The 14,976-nt window shown below is 40.4% G+C and overlaps 1 protein-coding gene across 1 annotated transcript; it reads left to right on the top strand.

Annotated features, from left to right (window-relative positions):
- The first annotated feature begins 1,158 nt into the window (after positions 1-1,158).
- Positions 1,159-13,798, top strand: LOC122115941 (60S ribosomal protein L39-like). The gene is made up of 3 exons (XM_042689549.1): positions 1,159-1,163; positions 10,594-10,601; positions 13,478-13,798. Exon 3 carries the CDS (start codon positions 13,487-13,489, stop codon positions 13,640-13,642), a length of 156 nt encoding a protein of 51 aa, XP_042545483.1. The 5' UTR covers positions 1,159-1,163; positions 10,594-10,601; positions 13,478-13,486; the 3' UTR covers positions 13,643-13,798.
- Positions 13,799-14,976: the final 1,178 nt, after the last annotated feature.

The following is a 14,976-nucleotide window of genomic DNA, read 5'->3' as shown; positions in this document are numbered from 1 at the left end:
TCAAAACTTTATGCTAATAAGTTTGAGAACTTGGCAGAAATGGACCTTTTCCTCGCAAATATTGACATGCCGAAACTAAACCAAGATGAGCAAAACCGTCTTAACAGGCCCATATCAAGCATTGAAATAGAAACAGCAATAAGAAACCTCCCATCTAAGAAAATCCCAGGACCAGATGGTTTTACAGCAGAATTCTACAAGGCCTTCAAAGCAGAGCTCATACCAATACTCCTCCAACTCTTCAAGGAAAGTGAAAGAGAAAGTTCACTACCCAACTCATTCTATGAAGCCAACATAACCCTCATCCCAAAACCAGACAGAGACTCATCAAAGAAAGAGAACTATAGACCCATTTCTTTGATGAACATTGATGCAAAACTTCTCCACAAAATTTTGGCCAATCAACTTCAACAATTCATCCAAAAAATCATATGCCACGATCAAACAGGATTCATTTCAGGGATGCAAAGCTGGCTCAATATATGCAAATCAATTAATATAATTCATCACATCAACAGGAGTAAGGATAAGAACCACATGGTTATCTCAATAGATGCAGAAAAAGCATTTGGCAAGATCCAACACCCCTTTATGATGAAGATTCTGGAAAAATGGATCAAAGACCTCAGAGTCAAAGCAGACACTCTGAAAGCATTACAGGATGGAATAGGAGAAACCCTAGGTCTCCTTGGCACAGGCTAAAATTTTAATAGAGATCCAGAAAGACAACAAACCAAAGAAAGGTTGGACAAATGGGATTGCATGAAATTGCACAGCTTCTGCATGGCAAAGGACATAGCTAGCAAGATCAATAGAAAGCCCATGGATTGGGAGAAGATCTTCACTAGCCATACAACGGACAAGGGTCTCAGATCTAAAAAATACCTGGAACTCAAAAAATTAAATTCCCCAACAACAAATCTTCAAAGAAACAACTGCCCAATAAATAAGTGGGGTAAAGACTTACAGAGACTTCTCTGAAGAGGAAAGAAGGATGGCCAATAGACACATGAAGAAATGCTCAACCTCCCTAGCCATAAAAGAAATGCAAATCAAAACAACATTGAGATACCACCTTACCCCAGTTAGAATGGCTATAATCAAGAACTCTAATAACAACAGATACTGGAGAAGATGTGGACAGAAGGGAACCTTACTGCATTGTTGGTGGGAGTGTAAACTTGCTCAACCACTTTGGAAAGTAGTATGGAAGTTCCTCAAAAGACTCCACCTAGAGCTCCCCTATAACCCAGCAATCCCACTTTGGGGTATTTATCCAAATGTTTACAAACAAGACCACACTAAAGCTACCAGCACGTCTATGTTTATTGCAGCCTTATTTACCATAGCTAAGATATGGAACCAACCCCGATGCCCCTCAGTAGATGAATGGATCAAGAAAATGTTGTATATATACACAATGGAATTCCATGCCTCCATCAGAAAGAATGACATTGCCCCATGTGTTAGGAAATGGAAAGACTTGGAAAAAATTATATGAAGTAAAGTAAGCCAGGCCCAAAGAAACATAGGTCCCCTGGTTTCCCTTATTTGCAATAACTAGTATATGTCTGATTCAAGCAGAAAAGGTCAGATAAGTTGATGTTAGGGAAATGAACCCTAAGATATGTGTTCAAATGTGTTTTTCTTTCATGCGATTGTTTCAACACATTTATAAGATATTTCTTTGTTGCTTTGTATGTCCCTCCCCCATGGTATAACCCCTGCTTTCACTGTATCTGATGTCAGTATAATTTGTGGAGGGGAAGGGAAAAAACAAATCGTTTAAATAGGGATACAGGTGGATCCATTGCAACAATGGGATGTATAAGTCGTTATGTCAAAAACGAACTTTACAACTTTGGTGGAGGGGGAGGAGGGTTGGGGGGGGGTGCGGGGAGAGGATGATGGAAAGGGATGGGAAGGGGGGAAAAAAGAGGAGGCTACAATGCTTGTTAAGACATGTACTCATTATCTTGCCCATGTAATTTTAACCCCTCTGTACAGTATTTTCACAATTTAAAAAAAAAAAAGAAGAAAATACCTAGGCTCAAAAGGTATAGCCAATAGAATAAAAGATTCAATCTGATGTGTCCTTTACTTTGTTGAGGCTAGGACCAAGAATCAGTGCAGCCTGGAAGTAGAGATAGAGCTTGGGTTCTGAGGGGCTGAGGTTAGGGTTGGAAACTTCTACCTGAAGGAAGTAAAATTCTCAAGATTCTAAAGGAAAAGCCAAGTTAAGTCTTCCAGAGAAAACCAGAGCTAGGTAACAGGGAAAACCAGACAAGAATCTTGGAGGTCAAGGCAAGACAATCTTAGGTATCAGAGCCAAGAAGGGCTGGAGGTTTGTAACCACATCTCCTACATGAGGCATTATGTATGACTCCATTTTATGTGGCAATAGATGAGAGACTTGGGTGGGTTGGACCAGCCTATCTAACCAAGTCAAGAAGAACAACAATGACAACCCTAAAAACTTATTGACAACTTTATATTACATGTAGACACATATTAAGACACAGCAAGGAACATAGACACCTTTTAAAAATCATTTTAAGATGAAATAAAATAAATTTATTGAATTCTTAGTATGTTTCAGGCACTAAGGAGAACATTGCATGAATTGCTTAATGGTCACAATAACTTTATGAAATGGTATTATATCTATCTTCCATTCTCAGTCTACATTGGAGTTTTAAAAAATGGAGCCATAACTGAGTGCTGATGGTTCGTGTCTGTAATCCACACTAATCAGGCGGCTGAGATCTGAAGACTGAGGTTTAAAGCCAGCCCAGGAAGGAAAGCCTGTTAGACTCTTATCTCTAATTAATCACCAAAATAGCCTAATTTGGAGCTGTGGCTCAAAGTGGTAGAGCATAAGCCTTGAGCACAAAAGCTCAGGGACAACACCAAGGTCCTGAGTCCAAGCTCCAAGACTGGCAAACACATAAACACACACACACACACACACACACACACACACACACACACACACACACACACACACACACACACACACACACACACACACACACACACAACCTGAGTCATAGGAAAGTTAAATAACTGAAGGTCCTGTCACTGAAATAGATTCAAGTGCCAAAGTTGATTCAAGTGCTAAAGTTCCTACCTACCAATTACCAATTGGGCCTGAAACCCCAATTCCTCAAACAAAGAAGAGCAATAGATCATTTGCTCTCTGATTCCTCTAGTTTAGCTATCAGCTACCTAACACATCATAAACATGTGTCTTTTGCCAGTATTATTTGATACCTCAGAGTGACAGCAATATAATGCATAAAACTAATTAAAGTCACAATTGTGATCAAAGAAAACAAACATTTAGACTAAGAGTTGTGAGAAGAGGTAGAATTCTGAAGGGACCAAAGCCAATCCCCTTATAACAGAGATAAAGTTACTTGCCCAAGGTCACTGTGGTGAAGACTTGCAGCACTCATTCATATCTTGTTCTCCACACATTTGTGAACATATAGCAAGGTTATGTATTCTCTTCTGGTGGTTATAGGCCAATGGGCTGTGGGTGGCAGTGACACGTGTCACTTCTAGACGGAAATATCTAATGCTGAGGCATTTGAGAGGGGGTGTGAGTTCCATGTAGTCTCTCTTGTTCTGTCCTTGCAGCCCTGATTACCATGTGACCCAGATGGCAGTTTGCAAGATTGCTGAGTACCAGATGGAAGAAACCAACATCAGAGAATTATCAGACCAGGAATATACTTTACACAGTGAGAAATAAATGTTTACATGTTAAGCAATGAAGATCTGGGGGTGAGGGAATCATTTGTTTCCACAACAAACCTAATACCCATCCTGACTAATGTAAGCACCATGCCAGTTAGTAAAGATGATTTCTTAGCTTAACTACAAATCTTTTTAGATTTATTTTAGTGCAATGAGTATCTCAACTCAAATTGAATTATTTCTGCTTTTCACACACTAGATTTAATATCAAATACCATCTTAACTTTAAAACATAGTAAAAAAAATAGGGAATTAAACATAAAAGGTCTTTAGGTCACATAAATTCATGGAAAAAAACATGTATTTCATACAATGGAAGAGGCTCTTAGATTCATTCAGATTGTGGCAGTTTTCAATTTACTTACAATTTTAACAACTGTTCTTTTCCCTTAATCATAAAAATTAGTATTATCATAGAAACAGAATATTATGAAATTATCATAATCCATGTTTCTGGACAGGGGCATACAGATAGCAAAAGTGAAAATTCAACGAGACTCAACTGAAATGGCACCACACAGGATGATAATGTGTCATTTTTAACAGCCTCTAGAAATGTGAAACACATTTCAAAACTCTTTCTTGAGAATGTTTTTATTTTTCTCCACTTTGCACTGTTAAGAAAAAGAACTTCACATTCCAAAGCTATTAAAAACATAAAGAGGGGTTGGGAAGGTGGTTCAGTGGTAGAGTGCTTGCCTCTCATGCATGAGGCCCTGGGTTCGATTCCTCAGCATCACATAAACAGAAAAAGACAGAAGTGGTGCTGTGGCTCAAGTGGTAGAGCGCTTGCCTTGAGCTGAAGAGCTGAGGGACAGCATCCAGGCCCAGAGTTCAAGCCCCATGACTGATAAAAAAAAAAAAAAATACAGAACCATTTCAAAATGCTACAGTGTTTTGTTGGAAAGAGTTTGGGGAACTTTTGTCATCTTTGCCATCCTCATGAACCATACTTAAAAGTATTCTGCCATGATCATGAATCTTGTCATTTTTTTAAAGGGTTGTATTTGGATATATGGGAAAGTCACATTACTCAACACAGCTAATAAAAGAGGCCAATTCTACCTATGCATCAGCATATGCCTATGTATAGCTGTTAATCAGGATATGGCCACCATCAGGGATAAGGCCACCTTCTTATACTTCATCAAATTAAAAATTATCATTGCTGGAAACATAATTTATTTTTTAATACAGACAAGGAGGGACCGTGCCGATCTCGTATTTGGTTGAGCTCAATGGTCTGAGTGATGAAACTGTAGGAAACAAATTTAGTTAGGATTGCGGGAACCAAGGGAGTTCTACCTGCTCAATCACTCACTAATCAAGAGAACAGGATGAGCTGCCTGTTCTGTCCAGGTAAGTTAACCTCTATGCTCCATAAGAGAGAAAGGTTTATCTAAACTGGATCACTATATTGGTGTTCACAAAAAAGATTTGATGACTCTAGGTTATCAAATCCTGTTGCTGTGACCAAGTTGTCAAGTCTGTTGCTTTGTAAATAAATCCAGAGCTGAAAGCATGATTTGAAAACCAGTATTTCTTCCAGTCCAGTGTGTCAGCTTTAAGGTTAATATATTCAAAACATTTAGCTACTGGTTTCTCTTGGCTACTGCATAATCAAAGCAGGTACCAAGGGAAACAACTGGTAGATTGGCATTCCTACTGAACATCAACCAGCCTGGCTGAGTTTCTTTTCAAAGATGTTATGAAATTTGTTGTTGACTCAGGGATTTCATCTTCAAACACCCAGTCATTGAATTGTAAGTTTTATAAGTAGATTAAATACAAAAGCAAATGTCCTCTAACTTCATCTCACATTGTTGAAAAAATCTTTTCCATCCATCATGGGAGAAACAAACCAAGAGGAGCAGTTTTATGAGGATTCTTAAGAGCACTATAAAAAGAGAAAACATCAGAAAACAGGCATGGTCTCCTGACAGGCCTGCCAGAACTATTGGGAAAAGATGCCTCTAGCCAAGCCACAGTTACTGCCACCAATTATACTATGAAAAAAAAACACCTGACTCTAGTTTAGACAGGTGATAAGCTGAATTATTCTTGAAAGTTGTTTGGGAAAGAGAACTAGTTCACAGAGGAGAATCATAAGCTCTGCTTCCTTGCCCAAGGAAAAAAGAACCACTTCCATCGCTCTCATATTGGAGACAGAAGTAAATAAGAGAACATATTTATCAGCAGCTGTCCTAAGAGTTAAGTGCTTTTGAGCCAGTAAGCACATGAGGTAAACCCACAGATTCTGTCTTCCAGAGAACAGCACTGAACAACAGTGGAGAAGGAAAGAGGGGAAAATGTATGTCCTGTCTTTATAAAGGGTTGTACAGCCACCACTCATTGGTTCCATGAAGATATTCAAGCCCAAAGATCTTCCTGATTTTTAAAGAAAAGTCATACTACAAATGCTCATAGCAAGTTCTTTGATTTTCAAATGCAGGCAAAGAATTAGGGAGGAAAACAAACAAAACAAACTAGCCTTCAGATCAGTGTTATCTAGAACAAAGAATATATGTAGTCTATGGATACAATATCTACTATAATCCTTTCCTTCCTTGACTCAGAAATAGTTTCTGAGCATCTGTGGAATACAAGACATTTGCACTAACGGACTAAATTCCATTAGCAATTCATAAGCCAAAGTTCCTTACCTAAAAAATCTTACGATCCCAGGAAAAGATGTGGTTCAGCGGTAGAGCAATTGCCTAAGCATGCTTAGACCCAGCTTCTTTCCTACCCCACCCCCATACCCACACACGTCTTAAAATGCAATATAAGAAAGAGATAATGCCCAAATAATTATAAAAGTTGACTCTGAGTAATTCTGTAATACATAAGGCAACCTTATAAAAAAAAGTTACCAGAGCTGGGCGCCAGTGGCTCACAACTATAATCCTAGCTACTCTGGAGGCTGAGATCTGAGGATTGCAGCAGGATAGTCCATGAGACTCTTATCTCCAATAAACCACCAGAAAATGGAAGTGGCACCATGGCTCAAGTGATACAGCACTACCTTCAGCTGAAGAGCTCAGGGATAACGCCCAGGCCCAGAGTTCAAGCCCCACAACCAATAACAACAACAAATGGGCTCAGAAAGGGCTTTGACAAAGATGTTATATCCAAGTTGAGACCAAAAAGGCAGCTGTGAACCCTGCATATTGGCTGTTTATGACTGCACAACAAGCCACCCCAAATTTAATAGTGGAAAATAACAACCATTTGTTTAGCTCACAATTATGTCAGCAATTATGGCTGGGCCCAGTTCTGGTCTGGGAATTGCTCATAATCCACAAAACTGATGGGTAAGGAGAGCTGGGAGATGCTGCTGTAGCATGACCTCCATTTGGGCAATTTGTCCCTACTCCACATGGCCTCTTATTCTTGTGCACACTGGCTGTGTTTGTTCGCATGGCAGCTGGGTAAGCTACAAGGCAAATGAATGGAAACATGCAAGCCATGCCAATGCCTAGGCTTTGGAATTGGCACACTGTAACTTCCACAGCATTGGGTGGATCAAAGCAGGGCTCCGGGCCACCTTCCATTCCAGAGGGATGGAAATGGTCTTCATCTCTGGAAGGGATGTCACAGGGCAGAAGATGTGGTTCCAGGCAGGGGTGAAGAACTGTAACCATTAGGCCAATCTTCATATAATAAAGCCTGGCATGTACAGGTAATGAAGGAAGAAAATGGAGTTTGGGAAGCTCCAAGTTGTTTGGTGTGAGAGGGGCAGAGCAGGTGAAGGGGTTATGGAGGGAAAGCACCATCAGTGTGGTTGTTAGAAGCCAGAACACAAAGGACCTGCCACACAAAGGACCTGTGACAGAAAGATTACTTTAAAGGGCTTTCTCTCTGTTTACTGGCAACAGGGTAATTAGAAACCAGTCACAAGATAAATACTATGCAAGATTAAATATAGCCATCCTAAATGAAGTGTTCTTGGGGCTGTTGACCACTTTGAAGAACCAAAGAAGGCATCACGAAGGAGGTAGAGTTCAAGATGAAGGTCAGGCAGAGCTATAGAAGTGAGTCAAAAGATGGGCATTGACCCATGTGAAGGAGCAAGAAATCTGCAAACATCCAGACTAGCACATAGTGTAAATCATAATTGGCTAAGATGAGGGTGGACATTATCAAGTTCTTAAATACCAATGAGATTATGCATGCATGCTTGCTCAATGACTATCACCCCAACCTCTCTCCCTCACTGATGCTCCAATACACTGAGTCTAAGCTCCACTACTGGAGACTTTAGAAGAGCAAGGAAGGATGTAACTGACATGGTCAAGACAAAACGGTTAGGGATGCTCAAGTACTAAACTAACACACACTAACATTTTCTTTCTTTTTTTTTTTTTTTTAGCTTAAAAAACGATTTTTAATGCCATTTTCCTTTCAGAAACAAAAATCAGCACTCAGCACCAAGAGAGAGGGAGGAGGGATATGGAATATCTGTCAGCTAAGACCTTTACTGGTGTCCAGAGTGCTATCCAAACAGAATTCTTGGGTGAATTTTAATTGGTGGCAAGTACAGTTCCAGGAGCCCATACTGTGACATATCTTATAGTCCATTCAAGGTGAGATGTCAGCAGGGCCAGTCAAATAGCTGTATCTAGCCATCCCTTGAGAGGTGGTCACCTGAGACACAGAGAGTCCGGGACGAAGGAGCCAGACGCAGCGGACGAGCAGATTCTACTCAACACTAGCAAGAACCGACAAGGAGTGGACATCTTCATCCTGCAGTTTGCAGACCAGAGATGACCCAGGATCCAAGACTCGGCGTGAGTAGAAGCCCGACGTCCTCACTCCTTCTCAGGGAGCAGAGGAGGGAAGGCCACCCCTCCCCCCCAGCACCGGTGATCACCATCTTGGATCACACTAACATTTTCAATCATTGCTCTGAGAGAAATGGATAAGACAAAGCCAGGAGAAGCTAAAAGAAGGTTTGTTCCCAGCTTCTTGCGGTGCTAGGCATCACTAACTGATCAGGGAACTTTGGCCTTTTCCATTTGGAGCCCCAAAGCTTCTCCTGAGTCTTTCTAGCATAGTGCTGTAATGATGACAAAAAAAAAAATACCAGTCAAAACTTAATGGCTGCCCTTGAGTTAAAAACTGGCAACAATTTACAAGGTGAGACACTATTTAGGAGAGGAATGAGCCAAAGTTGGGATGCGTGGAACAGAGCTAAGGTAGACACAGAAGAAAACACTTGGAGATGTGATGATATGGTTTGTCAGTAGCCTTTGGGCCTCGCTTAATGTGGGAGTGAAGAGAGGAGGCAAACATTTACCTATCCAAGTGTTTGAGGTTGTGAGACGAGAGGGTGAAATAAAGTAAGGGTGGAAGGGAGGAAAGGAGGTAAAGAGGGCAGGAGACAAGTAGAAAAAAGAGAGGGAAAGAAGGTAAGTGGGAAAGAGAGATGAGGGAGAACATTGGGGGGAACAAAGTGATTATGAAGGGAAGATGAAGAGAGGAATTTGAATCTTTGGTGTAAAAGCATTAGAATAAGAACTGAAACTACAGTTGAACACAGTAACAAAAAAATCTCATAAATAGAATATTTTTCTCAAGATTCACAGAAGCACCAAAAGAATGAGTATGGGAGATACACCCCTACTTATTCCCCCTAAAATATTACAGTATAGAAGAGTCCTGGAAAAACTAAAAACAGGAAGAAATGTGAACAAGTGAGTGGAAAACAGTTCACTCTTCTTGTTTTCCTTTTTAACTTACTTTGTATATTCTCGGCCACTAGCCCCAGCCCAGCCCTAGATTTGTTTCTCTTTTACTTGCATAACAACAGCTGGGGGAAATAGCTTCTGAGTGTTTGTGAAGCTGTGACTGTTAGGAGTGGGAATCAATGCCTTCATCTTGTACTCTTGACTCTGGATCTGAAATTCTGATTTAAAGAATACGGGAAAGACTTGATCACATCATGAAATTCATTGTTCTGCTACTTCTAGCTGTTCACACTATAAAAAGGAATGCCCATTTTTAGAGGAAGGGAACTGATTTTAAGTCATTCCCCTTGCAAAAAGGCAATAACTCACTGTGGGTAGAGTATGGATACATATGTAGTTTAAATCAGCACTACCCTAATCAACCTCTCTCTGTTTTTATTTCTCTCATGTGTAAAATGAGGATGAGAGTTATCTACCTCTGAAGATTGTGAGGACTGAGAAATAAGTTAACAAACTCAAGCAAGTTTAAATGGTAAACACTTTTACAAAGTGCTAATGAATAATTCTTTTTTGTTGTTGTTCTTTTGGGGTCCGGTTGTGGGGCCTGAACTCTGGGCCTGGGCACTATCCCTCAGCTCTTCAACTCAAGGCTAGCACTCTACCACTTGAGCCACAGCGCCACCTCTGGCTTTTTTCTTTTTGCTTATGTGGTGCTGAGGAATCGAACCCAGGGCCTCATGCATGCAAGGCAAGCACTCTACCACTGAGCCACCTTCCCAGCCCTGAATAATTCTTGAAAAAGCAATATAACCCACAGGGAATTAACACTTTTGAGTCAGAGGTACTAGCGTTTTGAACTCAGAACCTTAGGCTTTCTAAGCAGATACTCTACCACTTGAGCCACATCCTCAGTCCTTTTTGTTTCAGTTATTTTTCATGAAGATCTTGCACTTTTTGCCCAAATCAGCCTTGGACTAAAATCCTCCTACTTCTTCTTCCTCTATAGCTGAGATTACAAACGTGAGTCACATTTTTCTCTGTGGAACATTCCCTTTGGTTCAGTAAAACTGGACTAGACAAGAAACTTCAAGGGCCTGTAAGTGAAGCATGTTACAAATGAAATTCTCAGTGTTTTTCCAAGTCTCTGGAGTAATCGTGGATATAGTTAATACACAGAATCATATCTGGGTATAACTGTGTGTATGTAAGGCTAGGAAGATTGACAAAGGATCCTCCACCATGGAAGTTGAAAAAAAAATCTGTGTTTGTATGTGGTGTGTGTGTGTGTGTGTGTGTGTGTGTGTGTGTGTGTGTGTGTGTGTGTGCGTGCGTGCGTGCACAAGTGCACACTGCAGCTCAAACCCCAGGGCCTTGCACAGGCAAAGCATAACAAATCACTGAGCTGTTTTCCATGCCAAATCTCTTGTTCCTACTTCTATTAATACGGAAAGGTAAAGATGCCAGAAAAGGAACAGAATACTCTATATCCAAAACTTATCAATTTGTTCCTAGTAAAAAAAAATTGTTAATAGTAATGTTATATCATAAAACTGAAGTCACATGATTTGATTCACAGAATCTACATGTCTGAGCAGGTAAAGTGTCCTATGCCGTAAAGGTGACCAGTAGTCTCCATATGCAAATTCTGAAAACTGTGCTGCTGAACAAAAATGGACAGAAGGTTTTTAGGGGAGACAAGCTAAAAAGAAATTGTCTCCTACCTGTATTTTTTCACTGTGTCTGAGAATCTTGAGGGAAACGTTACTTCTATGAGATTCTTGTTTCTTGGGTACTGATTCAATCTGTAGTTTCAGCTTTCATTCTAATGCACTTAGGCATGCGAATCATAATATTCTAGTAATGCAAAGTAATTGTTTTTACTAAGGCCATTTTTCTCCTAATAGACACTAGAAGAATACATCATTTAAAGAATACATTGTTTCTCTAATCAAAGAATTTTCTGTAACAAGCATTGCTATGAAATGTTTTTTTTTTTCTTAGAAAAATGTTCTCTAGGAATAAAAAGCCATTATGTGTAACATTTGCCAATTTCTGTGCTATAAATAATCCTGCCACTGCTGATTTCAAACAGTTGGCTCTAAGGATCCAGTATGAGCTATCTCCAAAACACCACTGCCATCGCACCACACACCTCTTAAGACACAATAAATCAGCTCTCAAGCAAAGTCTTGGATAACAATTCGGTGCTTAGAACTTAGAGAGGCAAGATGGAACAGAAATTGTGACCGGATACTCCAGGTGGTTGTCAAAATCTAGTGTAATCTGTTTTGTTTGGGCCCATAAATTTAGTTTTCTTTATGTTAAATGTTCTTCCCAATTACTGAAAGACTAATTAAGAAAAGTAGGTAATAATACAAACAATACCGACATGGTTCTGGGAAATTGTCTGAGATACCCATGGACCTCATTTCTTGGTAGAGTAGCAAAAGCTTATGTAAAACACTTTGCTCACAGTCTCCAGGGCCATGATGTACAGTGCCCTCTTGTGGTTTCAATAACCACCATCACCTGGTGATGACAGCCTTGACTACCTTCTTCCCTTCTCTCCAAGTGTTTTACTATGGGTGAGGCATGCTTAGTAAAGCATGAAATTTCTCACTAAGTCACAGATACAACTATTATGAAAGTCCATCTTTCTGGAGAAATTCGGGGCAAAGTTCCTATTCTGAACAGGAAGGTGTCTGTGTGACACGATTTAGAGTCAAAGTTGGTGGCCCTTGCTGCAGGGAGCAGAGCTCCCTTCTCTCTAGAATAATCTGTCCACAGTCAGATCCAGTGATATGTGGCAATTCTAGTTGTGAAATGTTGCTACTACAAAATATTACCTTTTTAAAAAAAATCAAAGCCACTAATTGTCCCTGACCCTAGTGCCAGCCTGAGAGAGGTGGTCCAGCTGATTGGGATCCTTTCCTCTTCCACACTTCATTTATTGTCTCCTCCACTTCTTTTACCTATGTTGACTTGACCTTGTCTCTCAACATAGAAGTGTGCACTTCTTTCTCTGAGGGGGAAATGAAGACATTGGCAAAATCTCACTGCAGAAAGACCTTGGAAAGGCATCATTTCCAAGTATCACTTGACAGCACAGCTGCTTTATTTGGCAGCAGTGATGGGGATGGGCCAAGAGTTTTGCATTCTCCTACCAAGCAATCCTTCACAGATTCATGCAAAGAATGCACAGAGGAAATGCAAAATGATGCTGTGTAGAGTATACTATGCATCAGAATGTCTATCATCCTGACAACTAATTGCTGACCTTTGGCCTCCATTTTAAAATTTATACCCTTTATATGCTTCTACTGTTCTTACTATTTGATGAGTGTGTGTCTCTATGAGACAATTTGGCACCAGAGTCATATCCTCTTCTGTGTGTCCTTAGTGCCAGTCTCAAGGTTGGTATACAGGATCCTAGTCCTGCAAATAAAATGAGTGAAGCTTAAGGAAGTTCAAAGATGTAATAAGTTGAAGACATAGATTTGAATCTACATCTTTCAACTCCAACTTCAGTGAGCACAGTACTCTGACATGTGATCAGTATTCAAATAATGTCTGATGACCTTGATTATGAATAGCATTTTTTCTGTCATTGCCTATCTATCTATCTATCTATCTATCTATCTATCTATCTATCTATCTATCTATCTATCTATCTATCTATCTATCTATCTATCTATCTATCTATCTATCTTCAAATCAGTGCCTCGGAGAAATAGACTAGCTGATCCATACAAGAAATGCTATGAGCGGGCTGGGAAGATGGCTCAGTGGTAGAGCGTTTGCCTTGCATGCATGAGGCCCTGGGTTCGATTCCTCAGTACCACATAAGCAAAAAGAAAAAAGCCGGAAGTGGCGCTGTGGCTCTAATGGTAGAGTGCTAGCCTTGAGCTGAAAAGCTGAGGGACAGCGCCCAGACCCAGAGTTCAGGCCCCACGACCGGACCCAAAAAAAAAAGAAATGCTATGAGCAACTTTTGTTCGCCATCGTGGTTACTGTGCCTTCCAGAGCTTCTCATCATGTCTTCTCACAAGACTTTCAAAATCAAGCGGTTTCTGGCTAAGAAACAAAAGCAAAATCGCCCCATTCCCCAGTGGATTCGGATGAAAACTGGTAACAAAATCAGGTACAACTCCAACAGAAGACACTGGAGGAGAACCAAGCTGGGTCTGTAAGGAATTGCTTCAGATGCCCACCTATTTATGCTCTACCATGAACCAGTCAAGCTGAAACGTCAATACTGCCTGGACTGACAGTTGGGCATTTTTTAAACTGATTTTTCTTTGGGTATTTTAATAATGGGCACAGTAATAAGCATGTAATAAACATTACATTTGAATCATAAAAAAAAAAAAAGAAATGCTAAGAGGTCTGAATAAGGACCTTGAGGAGAAAGAGGCCGAGGCAGGAAGCTCAAGGCCAGGAGCAAACTGTGGCAAACTGAGGCCAGAGGCATCTCCTATCCACAAGATTCATCTCACTTCAAGGATTATTGCCTACCACTAGTCTTTTTAAGCTTTTACTCACTAAGCCTTTGAAAGAATTTTTAATATCATCTACTCCTTTGTACATTTTAAAGGATGACATCTAAAACTTATATACTGTAATAGCTACAATTTCTATCTAATGTCCTTAGTACTGTACACATAGTTTAGATATATTTGGCCAAAACCTTGAACAGCCAAACCAATTTTCAGAAGATATCTACCAAAGAACCTAAATAGTCAAATCAATTAATTTCATTATCAATCAGGCAGCCAAGTCAGCACTGTTAGAAAAAAAAAAATCTGATTTCATTCTTTATTCCCTACAAATGAATTCATGTCATTCACCCATGATAACTTTATTTTTAAGTTTTTTTGGGGGGGAGGGGGGTTGGTCGTGGGGTCTGAACTCTTGGCCTGGGCACTGTCCCTTAGCTCTTCAGCTCAAGGCTAGTGTTCTACCACTTGAGCTACAGCTTTTTTTCTTTTTGCTTATGTGGTGCTGAGGAATTGAACCCAGGGCCTCATGCATGCAAGGCAAGCGCTCTACTACTAAGCCACCCGATAACTTTCTTATGCCATACCATTTGAAGATGGTTGAGAAGACAGGGCACAGGGTCTTTGATCTGGATGAAGTTGAGATTGGATCTAGCTTTATTTGCCTAGCTCTTACTGGACTCAGGAGCAATGTGTTCTGACATTGTCCCTGTGTAAACTGGCAGAAGAAGCCTATTCACATTGGGACAGTGCCCCATAGTGAGATTCCAGTTAAATATGAACTTTGCCATTCTTTTCTGGAACAGAAGAACTCAGAAGAGTACTTGGGGAAAATAAAAAGTTGGAATGGAGTCCAAACAGAAGTTGGGGATCTGGACACTGATTCCTTCTGATGCTATTGCTATGTATCCCTGGAAGTTCTCAAGCACCTTTACCTTCACCACTACACAGAAGGCTTCCCCGTTCCTGCTTTGTCTCCCAATTGCCCTCTTCCCAAAACAGCATTCTCAGGTGGCACCCCTTGGCCA

Source organism: Dipodomys spectabilis, unplaced genomic scaffold, assembly GCF_019054845.1.
Source record: "Dipodomys spectabilis isolate Male_0828 unplaced genomic scaffold, ASM1905484v1 ptg000125l, whole genome shotgun sequence".
NCBI lineage: Eukaryota > Metazoa > Chordata > Mammalia > Rodentia > Heteromyidae > Dipodomys > Dipodomys spectabilis.
Note: the sequence above shows the minus strand (reverse complement) of the source record. Positions and strands in the feature narration are given on the sequence as shown.

Coding starts and splice junctions, on each gene's coding strand:
- LOC122115941 (XM_042689549.1), top strand. CDS start 13,487: ATGTCTTCTCACAAGACTTTCAAAATCAAGCGGTTTCTGGCTAAGAAA.